Below are 12,581 nucleotides of genomic sequence, written 5' to 3'. Positions count from 1 at the left end.
TAATAGGACTTACTGGGTCCTACTAGATCTGACCTCGACCTACCTCTCTATACCTCTTGTGGTACCATTCTTCTCATCAGTGTGCTCTGGTCACACTTCCATTGGGTTCTTCCTTGGGCCTTGCTCCCTTCCTCCTTCCTATGAAGGGCTTTTATATGTTGTTTCCTTTGTCCAGAACCTATTCCTCAAGATTCTACCCCTCCACTCTCTACCAACTTTACCAAGTCATACCAACTCATCCTTCAGCTCTCAGTTCAACCATCACTTTCCCATCCAAACTCTCAAAACCTTTCGTTCCCTTTATTATGTATTTTTAAATGAAATATATTTGACATATACAATATTTTATGCTTTTCCTTCAAAATACTCAACACTGATTGATCATTTGATTAATGAGAGCAAAAGTTTGTCTGTATTCCTTAGCTCCTAGTACCAAGCCTGGCACATACAAAGAACTCAACAAACATTGTTAAATTCATGAAATACTCATAGTTCAATCACCAACTAATCAGTATAAGAGAATCTCTGCCCTCTATAAATATAAATTCTAACAGTTTTATAATGAATCAGTTTAATAAGGAGCCTCAGCAGTCTCTTGTGAAATTTCAGCTTTAAAAGATGTAGTAATCCAGAGACTTCCCTGGTGGCACAGTGGTTAAGAATCCATCTGCCAATGCAGGGGACACGAGTTCAATCCCTGGTCCGGGAAGATCCCACATGCTGCAGAGCAACTAAGCCCGTGCGCCACAACTACTGAGCCTGTGCTCTAGAGCCCACGTGCCACAACTACTGAAGCCTGCGCGCCTAGAGCCCGTGTTCCACAACAAGAAAAGCCACCACAATGAGAAGCCCATGCACCACAACCAAGAGTAGCCCCCGCTCGCCACAACTAGAGAAAGCCCAGGTGCAGCAACGAAGACCCAACGTAGCCAAATATTAAAAAAAAATTTTAATTAAAAAAAAATTTATTAAAAAAGATGTAGTAATCCAGAGTAAATGTTTCCATTGGTATTATACATGTCTAACCTAGCAAAACAAATAACTTTTAAAAATATTTGAATTCATTTGAAATCTCACATACTTCTTATACCAGCAGTGTATAAGAATTCTGGTTTCTCCACATCCTTCTCAGCATTTAATATTATCAGTCTTTTAAATTTTAGCCATTCTGGTGGATAGGTACTAACACCTTACTGTGATCTTAACTTGCACTTCTCTGATGAACAATATTGAATAATTTTTTGTCATTTAATACCATTTGAATATTAATGGTGAACATTTATCACCATTTGAATATTTTTTTGTGATGTGCCTGATTGTGTATTTTTTCTTACTCATTTGTAGTTTAATACATACACACACACACATACACACCCCTGAATATAAGCCCTATGTCAACTGTATGTGAGACAAATATCTTCCCATTCTGAAGCTTACTTCTCTTAATGCTATCTTTTGAGGGACAGAAATTCTTCATTTTAATGTACTCCAATTAATCAGTCTTTTCTTTTATGGTTAATGATTTTTGTGTCCTGTTTAAACATATTTTCCCTACCTGAAGTTTATAAAGGTATCTTCATATGTTACCTTCTTCAATATCTATTATTATATGTTTCACATTTAGATCTACAATCAGTCTCAAATTGATCTTTGTGTATGGTGCAAAGTATAGGGTGTCAACTCTTTTTCCATACGGACAGGTTGACTGAGTTCCAGTTATTTTCCATCAGAGTAAATAAGTCCTCTCACCTTTCTGTTCTTTTTTTTTTTAATTTTTATTTGATATCAGAGTAGGGTTGATTAACAATGTTTGTTAGTTTCAGGTGTACAGCAAAGTGATTCAGTTATATATATACATGTATCTATTCTTTTTCAAATTCTTTTCCCATTTAGGTTTTTATAGAGTATTGAGCAGAGTTCCCTGTGCTGTCCTTGTCGATTACCTATTTTAAATATAGCAGTGTGTACATGTCAATCCCAAACTCCCAATCTGTCCCTCCCCTCTCACCTTTTTGTTCTTAAAGATTAACCTGGCTATATCTGGCCTTTTTCATTTATATATGATTGTCATTTTTCACACACACACACACACACACACACACACACACACACACACACACAGGATTTTGGTTCAGCTTGTGTTGAATCTGTGATTGGTTTGGAATTAACTTCTTTATAATAGTCAATCTTCCAAACCATGACCATGGTATTATATATCCCTTCACTTATTTAGCTCAGAGGTTCTCTGAAACCCTTACAGGAAGTCTGGCAAGGTTAATACTCTCATTCTCTCACAAGTGTATGGTGAAATTTTTCAGAAGCTAAATATGTGAAATCACAACAGACTATGTGCAGAAATAGTTATGAGAATCTATTTATCTTCTATTAAGCAAGACATTAAAATCTGCAAAATGTAAAACAATGCCCTTCTTAATTAAATTTTTTGACTTGAAAAATGCTTATCTTTCATAAACATGTTATTTACATTGGCATATGAGTTATTATTTTTAAATAAATAAAATTTTAAAGATTTTTGAGCTTTACTTTCTAATTTGTTAAATACTGGAAGACAGTCAACATAAACAAAAAAGGTCTTTGGGTTCTTCACTATTTTCTTACATTAAAATAATAAGACAAAAAATAATAATAAACAAAATTTTTAATATTATTATTTTATTGAGTTAATTATAGATTCACAGGTAGTTGTAAGAAATAATAGAGATATTCCTTTGCACAGTTTCTCTTAACGGTAAAATTTTGTGAAAACTGTATACAGTAATATTATATCCATGACGTTGACATTGATATAATCCATCTATCTTATTCAGATTTCCCCAGTTTTACTTGCCCTGTTTGTTGTAGTCTGTTCTCAAGTTTTAAGAGTATAAAGGGGGCCTTGAAACAGAAAGGTTTGAGAACTGCTGATTAAAGATTTAACGTTTATTTATGCTTTTTCATTTTTATAGATTGTGTATTTATACAATCGATATTTGCTTCTTTATGAACTCACTTATTAATTCTAGCTTCGTCTTCCTCATTTCCTCATAATACATTATTTAGAATGACAGAGTAGGTATGTTTGCTCAGAGACACCAACCCCACCAGCTACTGTTGATGACCTCAGATGATATATGAATAACCTAAGGTGGATCAATTGGTCCCTTTCCTGGGAATCTGGAATTAGAACTCAGAAGGAGATCAATCTCTCTGGATATATGGACGAGATACAAATTCTGAAATTGTTGGTGCCCTTTTATTTTGCCTTCAGAACTGGGAAAACAAGAAATCTAGTTTGCTGTAAAAAATAATAAAGTGGAATTGCTAGAAACAATGATGAGAAACTTAGAAGACTTCCTGGGCTGCATATACTTCCTGGCTCTAATTCATTCCAGAAGCCCAGATTCTATAAGACATCTCTATAATCTTACAGTGAATTACTTTATTTAGGCTAGTTCCAATGGGCTTTTCTTACTTAAAACAAAGAATCCTAACTAACATGTGCAAGAGGTCCTTCTACCATTTTCCTACTAGTGCCTCTCCTAATACCACGGGTTAAGTATGTGGCTTTGAAAACTGGCTCCCTTTTTTTTCCGAGGGGCTCAAAAGAAAATAGTTGAGCTGATGATTTGGGGGGTCTTAAGGTATATGAAGAACTGCAACTGTGTGTATATAATTATGTATACATTTGTTAACAAATCTAGAAAAAGGACTGGAATATAGGTTTTCCTCGGTAGAAATAATTTTATTATACAAAGCCATTCCACCGGTGAGTAATCAAAAAAAGGCTGTAACTGGTAAGATCTGCTGAAACAGTAGACAAATCTCAAACTGTAGAACTAGACACAGTTCTGCAGATGTGATCTAACAGTGTAAAGGAACAGATTTTTTAAAAAATCTAGACTAAATACTAATTTAGCTTTACACTGAATTAGTACATTTTAAAATGATTATACTGTTGTCAGACTGGGCTTCTTTTTAAACTTTCAAGCAACCTTTTTCTCATGTTTGTCAAAGATGGTCTCTACCAACCTATAGTCATCAATATTTTAATGCAGAATTTTACATTAATATCCATTATCTTTTCATTTTACTGTTTAAAACCTACTATTTCACGCTTTTTAGAGTTCTCTCAGCTTCTACAGTTTAATCTACTAAAATGTTGAATAAGATAGGGTCAAGAACACAAGGACCACTACACTTTAGTCCTTCCTCTGGGTTGACACTGAGTGATTAATCAGTAGACTGATGTGTATACAGTGGTTCATCCAGCGGTTAATCCATCCAATCCTGCTAATATTCATGTCAGATTTTTGTCATGTTAACTGCAAAGATCTAACAAGAGCCTGTCCAAGTGCTGTACTACAAAATGAAGCTACACTAGGTTTGCAACATTTCCCTCATTTGAACTTACCAACCTTGTCAAAAAAGGAAGTAAAGAGAGGTCAACACAAAACTTGTTTTCAGAAAACTCAAATGGGCATCTAGTGATCAACATAACCTCTTCTAAAACTATACACTTAATAATGGATATTAGAATTCTGCTGGTTACAGTAGAAGACCATTTTTAACAAACGTACATGTAAATTAAGGGCTGTGCCATCAGTTATTTCCTTCTTCCTAGTCTTGCTCCATTTCACAACTCTTAAAAGCCCTCTTTTCATTGTCTTCAAAAATATTTCCACAAAATTCACATAACTCTAAGCTTCACCATTCTGATTCTATTCTTAAAGATTTGAGGCCATTTTTTCAATTCATTCTTAAAATAGATATTCATCATTAAATTCATCATTTTCATATTCATATAAAACAAGGCAAAAGAGCTCACTGTATAAAAACTGCTTTTCTATCTTTTAAAATCCCTTTATTCCTCAAAACTATCTGCTTTTTTGGAAATTATGCTTATATTTTCTTGGTAGTCTACTTGCCAAAAGCTTCAAAATACATCCAACTAAACCCCTAATTCATTTTCTTACTTGTAAAACTCTCCCAAGGTGTACATCATAATGGCAATCAATCTTTCCTTATGAAATAAAAGGTTCAGAGAAAAGATAGGCATAATATAGAAATAAATATTTAAAACACCAGCTTCCTTGAGAGGACAAAGACTAGCAAACTAACATTCATTATGTCAATGTCTCTATATTTAATCCTGAACACTTTACTGGAAGTAGCCATTTAGGCATTTTTCTCCAGTTCAGATTCATCTTCATCACTTTTTTCTGCTTGTTGTAAAAGATTCAAAGATGACATAATCCAAAATATCCATAACCATTAATAGTTGGGGTAATTTCCCCAGATTTTTTCTATGCAAACAACATTTCCCCCCAAATGGAATCACATCATACATACTGTCTTGCAACTAACTTTCTGACACTTAAGTGTAATTTAAAAGGGAACAATTTATGTATCATCAGTCCATTTCACACATAAAATAAACATACACATAATCTCCCCCCACTCCCCAATAAGATTGGCTTTAAATGTCAAGGGTGGGTTAAAAAGGGGAAAAAATGCCACGGTAATTTTGAATTAAGGTTTAATATATATAGTAACCAGGCTCGCCGCGCCACTCCCCACTCGCAGCCCCGTGCCTCGCTCCTCTCCGACATGGCAAAAATATCCAGCCCTACAGAGACTGAACGGTGCATCGAGTCTCTAACTGCTGTTTTCCAAAAGCATGCTGGAAGGGACGGTAACAACAGCAAACTCTTCAAGGCCAAGTTCCTTATCTTCATGAATACAGAGCTGGGTGCCTTCACAAAGAACCAGAAGGACCCTGGTGTCCTTGACCGCCTGATGAAGAAACTGGACCTCGACTATGATGGGCAGCTAGATTTCCAAGAATTTCTTAATCTTATTGGCGGCCTGGCCATAGCTTGCCATGACTCCTTTATTAAGTCTACCTCTTCCCAGAAGTAAATCGGAGGAGTCTTTGGGCCTGGCCTCCAGCCCCACTCCCTTTCCTTCAGCCTCCCAATTATCATCTACCTCTCACAGCCCACACATACCCTGAGCCCGGCGCACCCGCCACCCCATGAAGGCCACTCCGGCTGGCAGTAATAAAACAATACTGTTTTTTAAAGCACACACTGGAGACTCAGTAAATTTGTGCAAGGGAGGGAGATGACTGGGAAGAATATAAATTAGATTGATGGAAACAGTTACCAGAAGTTGCAAAGTAAATAGTAAAAGTGCATCTTGGGTGTGTACATAATCATGATTAATGATACCAACATAATCATCTCTAAATTTCTCAGACTGACGGAGAGATGTCACTTACTGTTCACTCATTAAATGTCTATACACCCCTACTACGGTACTGTCATAGGTTCTGAGGATACAGTCAGCAAGACAGACAAGGTCCTGCCTTCACTGAGGTTACCTTCTAGTGGGGGGAAAACAACAAATGAATAAACAAACAAATAAACAAAGAACTATGAGAGTGCAAAAATATATATAATAACCATTTCCTATTTCACTTAAGCTAAAACAAACCCAATGATGCTTGCTCAAGGTCAAAATAACCCACACAACCTTTTTGTAGAACTGCTACTTTTCTCATTACCTGTGCAACTTTAAAAAAACATTAAAATATGCAAAAAAGTCACAAATACTCAAAGCAACTCTAGTAATATTTTGAGCAGAAAAGAAAAAATATATCAATGTATAAGTTTTTTAGTTAAAACTAATATTTTACCTTTATTTTCCCTGAAAACACAGCTTACTAAATTTAGAAACTGAAGAAAGTTAGAGGATTTTTTTTTTTTTTTTTTTGGTTGCACTGTGCGGCTTGCAGGAGCTTAGTTCCCCGACCAGAGATCAAACCCGTGCCCACCGCAATGGAAGCCCAGAGTCCTAACCACTGGACCACCAAGGAATTGCCAGAGACTGTTGAATGAATTCTTTAACTGTACAATTCTTAGCAAAATCCAACATGCTCTGAGAAATGTACTCTCACCTCTCATTTTAACCTATGACCTTATTTTCACAAAGCATTATTTCAGGCAATGAAAGACTTTTAGATTGTTATAACTACCACTCCTTTATTGCTCTCCAACAGTTCTGTGCTCTAGCTCTCCACATCCCCATATCCCTAAAAAGACACACTCTGCCCTCCTCCACAATATCATAAAAATAAATCTGACCTTACTTAAAAGTTCTTAATTAATTCTTCTGAAGTGAAAGGCAAAGAAAATCAAACACAAAACTTTGCATGTAGTTTTGGACAGTTCACCAAAGCCCTAAAAACTCTAATCATGAATCCTTATCCTGTGGTTTTCCTGTAGCCTCGTAAATTCTTTTCTATTTGGTATTCAAATAGATCTAAGAAAATAGGCTAACTCCAAGACAAAACACCCTCCAAACAAGATTTTTATATATTATTTATAAGTAGGCCACCTCTCCTCAATATCCTATATGTCCTTTAGCATACATTTCACAGTTGATTGTAATTTCTTGCTTACTGCCTGTCTCCCCCAATAGCATTCAAATATACTCTGCTCCTGACCTATACAGTAAGCACAAAGTATTTACTGAATGAACACATCCTGTGAAAAGCACTCCATTCACCTAGTCATCCAAACCGGAAACCAAGTGCACCCACATCTTTGCCTCTATTCCCTCACTTCAAATCCCTTCCAATTCCTACCAATTCTATTTCTTAAATATGTCCTGAGTTCATCTACTATTTACCAACTTCACCGCCACTAAGCTAGTTCATCTCTCTTAGACTCCTCAAGTTCCTGAACTAGTCTCTCTGCCTCCAGTCTTGTCCTCTTTTCAGTTGCATTCTCCACGCTGCAGCCAAAGTGATTTTTCTTAAAGAGAAAATTTGACTGTCTCATTTAACCTGATTAAAATCCTTCAACACTTCTATACACCTCCAGCTCTTTGCACATACTATTCCCTCTCTCTGAAATAGTTTCCGGTACCCTCCCCTCCCTTACAACTTTGGCTAACTTTTACTCATCACGCAGCAGCTTAAACAATAACTTTCTCCAGGAAGCCTTCCCCTTCCCCAAATCGAGGTGAGATGTGCCTTCATCAACTTCCACATCACTTTGTACTACAACCATTACATATCATTACACATAACTGACATAAATGTAAATTTCCTTATGTTTATCTATATACCCTAATACACTGCAAGCTGTGTTAGGCCAGGGACAATGACTGGCTGTCTTTTTTGCCATCATAACTACAGAGATGAATACCAAGCCTCTGCCAGTGCCTCAATTTTTAGTGGTGAACACGGATAAACACCTAATTTCATTCTTTAAAAATACAACAGCCTATTGTAAATTAATTCACACATTATATAACAACCCATTTCAAGTATATAATTAAAAGGTTTTGGTATATCCAGAGTTGTGCAACCATCACCACAATTAATTTTATAACATTTTTATCAACCTAAAAAGAAATGCTATACCAATTAGCAGTCACTCCTCATTTCCCCTCAATACCTCCAGCCTTTGGCAACCATTAATCTATCTTCTGTCTCTATAGACTTACCTATTGTGAACATTTCATGTAAATGGAATCCTACAATATGTGGTCTTTTGTGACTGGTGTCTTTCACGTAGCATAATGTATTTAAGATTCATCTATGTTGCACCAAGTATCAGTACTTAGTTTCTTTTTATTGCCAAATAACATTCCACTGATTTCAGTAACAAAACATACCACATTTTATTTATTCATCAGCACATTTTGTGTTGTTCCCACTTTCTGGCTATTTTGATAATGATGCTATAAACATTAACATACACGTTTTTGTGTGGGCATGCGTTTTCAGTTCTCTTGAGTATACACCTAGGAGTAGGACTGCTAGGTTATATGGCAACTCTATGTTTAACCTTTTGAGGAACTACCAGACTGTTTTGAAAGTGGTTGAAAATGGTTGCACCATTTTACATTACCACCAGCAGTGTATGAGGGATGGAATTTCTCCATACCTTAGTCAATATTTGTTATTATGTTGTTTTTATTATAGCCATTCTATTAGGTGTGAAGTAGTATCTCATTACGGTTTTGATTTGCACTTTCCTGATGGCTAAGCAATTTCACTTTATTCTAACCTCCATGAAGGTAGCGTTGATATCGCTTTTGTTTAAAAGCATATCCCCCCCAGTACTTAATAGTGTATGACACAAAGTAGGCCTTTAATTCTGTTAAGTGAATATATAAAAAGGTAGTATGGGTTTGGGAGTACTTCTTTTTCAGGTGTGCATGATAGGAGTTATTGACTGTATGTTGGAAGCGGAAGGAGTAAACACAAGAAGACCCTGAGATTGTAGTTTAGTAAGTGGAAGACTGACGACATCAAAAATAAGATGTAGATTATATAAAAATGAGAACAGATCATATAAAAAGAGAACAGTTGAAACTCTAAGAATGAATGATATGGAAAAGAAAAAACAGAGACACAGAGAACTTTGGAACATTCTTCTTTAAGAAAGAAACAGGTCAAAAAAAGAAACTGAACAGGAGCATTCAGAAGACAAACAAGGAGGGAACAGGGTCATGAAAGACTCAAGACATCTCTTAAGTTCCTGTAACTTAAACATAGCTTTCTCAGGGATGTCTATCCTGACATTTTAGGTTAAGTCCTCCTAGTAAAAAATTTCATCTTACTCTAGATCTAACACTCACTGCCACCTCCTCTAGATTACACACTACATGCACACAGGGACCTTATGCCAGGCATATGATAAATAATGATTTATATATTTGTTCATGAATGAGTTAATCACTAATTTAAACAAATAATAGCAACACTTACCTGCAAATACAAATACTGTTTAATATTTCAAACAACTGACAAATTTTCTTAACACACAGAGTAAAACAGATTTTTCTATGGGTGCCTCAGAGAAGGGAGATGACATCATCACATTATGAATGTAACGTGTGTGTCAGCCGGAGTACTTTCAAGGTTAGTCTTCTATATTAAATATACTAGAGACTTTACTGAAAATATCTTTTGCATAAACAAGCATTAAAACAGCATGTTATCTTGGGCAAAACATATAAAATTGCAGCTGAAATCTCTAAGATAAACAATCCGAACGATACAATGTCATGAGTGAGCAAAGATATACATAGTGTAATATCCACCAATCATGAGAAATTGAAAATATACTAAATATTCATGATCAGACAACTGGGAAAATAAATTTTAGGATGTACACATGTACTCACACATGTACACACATACTCACACAGTGGACCCAATATTCATTAACACAGAAATATTTCTAAAAATGTATAATTTAGAAAGTAGGTTATAAACCAGAAAATTAAATATAAACTCACTTTTAGAAAAGTATATATTGGATAGAGATGGATAAAGAGAGTCTATTAAAGTTTTAAATGGGGCTAGCTAGCTCCATGCCTGAAAATCTGAATAGCATTTATTTTCTTTTTTTATATTTTTCTATCATGCTTTAATTACTTAAATAATTATTCTTCTTCAATTTCTGTTTGGGATAAAATACATATAGAACAATAAACAAACTTGAAAGTAAGCCATGTTTAAAATTAAAAAGGAGATGGTGAAGACAAAAAGCAAGAGTAGAAGGCACTGAAGGCCTAATAATTACTTGAGGCATTTTCATGTATACCACATTGAGAAAATCAGAAATTTAAAGACATTTTAGTGTTTTTTAAAAAAGATGGCTAAAAGTTAAATAGCAATAGACATTTTAAAAGGGAAAAAACTTGAATATTAGGCAAAATTTTTATGCAGATCACTCCATGTACTTGGAAAGGATATAAATTGTTGAACATGTCATCTGTTCTAATCTTTTAAGAAAAACTGTACAAATTAACTTATCTTTGAGAAAAACAATAGCTCTTAATGAAATACGGTGTCATGATCTGGCAACAGCAGCATCAAAATCTTTTGTGGAAAACACAAAAAAAGACCATGGTTCAATTCACAAGCTATATAAGCTATTGACTTGTTTCACGCAAAATTCAGAACACAAACGAAGAGTGCACTAAGTTAATCATAAAGAAATTCTGAAGCATACTCTCAAGTCCAAACAATGTAAAAAGAGTTGACTAAAATCCAAGATGGACTCTTTATGATCATGTTCCAATTAAGAAAAAGCTTTTTAGAAAATATCATTTAATCACTGATAGTATTTATTAACCATGATTACCCAGCATCTACTATTTTCACTCGCCATGTCTCCAATGACTATCATTTTCAAAATTTACAAACTTTCCTGAAAGAAAAAAAAAACACAAACTCAACTCAACACAGAGGATATTCAAAAGAACCTGCTGGAACTGAAGCTCCGATAGAAAAGTTCCAGAAATGTTCCAAGCAAAAGTACAAATATTGGATTAATATTTAGAACCATCTAAAATAATTTTGAAGGCTAATAAAATGTATACACTTTAGTTTGTTTACTACAAAGTAAAGGTAATTGATGTGTGTGCGTGTGTTTTAACAGTTAATCCAGGAAAATATACTTTCCCATGTGGTTAACTTCTAAACGGTATCAAGTCACAAAATTTCTCCTTTGCACTATTCAAGTATTCAAGAAAATGGTACAAACTTTCTACAACCTTATGATATTTTTCATTAGGAAACATGTTAAATATGTAAAACATGTATTTTCAGCTCATATGAGTTAATAATCAAATTAAAGTAACGCTTTTTAGTCACTGAAGCTCTCCCTGCGGAATATCTCACTCTGCACATAACGCATTTAAATAGATTACTAAAAAGGTGACAGCTGAGGGATGCCTTCATTTCTTTCCATGGTTTCTACTGAATGTCATTTCAGAAATGCCTATATAACACATGACAATGTGGAATGTCTCCACCCATGAAAGAGCATTCAAGTCAAGCAAGCACACTTAGGGCAGTAACACAGAGCTCAACTTTGTCTTTTTATGGTTAGCCAGCATAACAATGAAAAGCTAAACACAACCAAAATACTAACAAGGTCAGAAAAATAGTGACATACAGGGATCCATAGTGAAAGTGTTATTTAGGAAAAAAATATTATTAAGATGATTAGAAAATATGAATTAGCTTCTAATGACATATGCTAGGGATTCCTTTTCTAAGCCAACACAGGATGATTTGTTTAAAGAAATTCATTTTTAAAGTATGTTACATAAACTGAGCAAAATTCTACTTGTATTGGTAATCAGGAACACATTCCACTTCAAAAAAAAATCTAAGATCCTGCTAAATTTTGACTGTAATAATGGTTACCTTTACATTATAATTATTATAAAGTAAGTTATTGGTATACACTTTTTAATTAGAACATTTTAATGTTTGCTGGTTGTTATATTTACCCAAACTGTCATCATTTTGTTCTCTATGAACTCTGCTCTTCACAAGATTAGTCTACATTGTGTTCATTTTTTTTAAATCAACAAACATTTACTGTGCACCTGCTAAAATAAAATGCAGATACCAAAGGGGATTTAAAGAAAAATGAATCAAAGTCCCCACTTGAAGGTATTCACTATTCTGTCTGGAGATAAGATATACTAACAATAGCAGGTACTGTGTAAGTGCCAAACTTAGGGTTTAAATAGTAAGTGAAAGA

The 12,581-nt window shown here is 34.7% G+C and overlaps 2 protein-coding genes across 4 annotated transcripts in view; one reads left to right on the top strand and one right to left on the bottom strand.

Annotated features, from left to right (window-relative positions):
- PPP1R12A (protein phosphatase 1 regulatory subunit 12A) overlaps positions 1–12,581 on the bottom strand; it is a 149,701-nt gene that overhangs the window by 128,839 nt on the left and 8,281 nt on the right. The window lies entirely within an intron of this gene.
- LOC133100286 (protein S100-A11-like) lies at positions 5,608–6,028 on the top strand. Its single transcript, XM_061204154.1, has one exon. The coding sequence runs from the start codon at positions 5,608–5,610 to the stop codon at positions 5,917–5,919; it is 312 nt and encodes a 103-aa protein (XP_061060137.1). The 3' UTR covers positions 5,920–6,028.

The sequence above is a fragment of the Eubalaena glacialis genome, chromosome 11 (assembly GCF_028564815.1).
Source record: "Eubalaena glacialis isolate mEubGla1 chromosome 11, mEubGla1.1.hap2.+ XY, whole genome shotgun sequence".
Lineage (NCBI taxonomy): Eukaryota > Metazoa > Chordata > Mammalia > Artiodactyla > Balaenidae > Eubalaena > Eubalaena glacialis.
The sequence above is the reverse complement of the archived record's forward strand: the minus strand, read 5'-3'. Positions and strand labels throughout refer to the sequence as shown.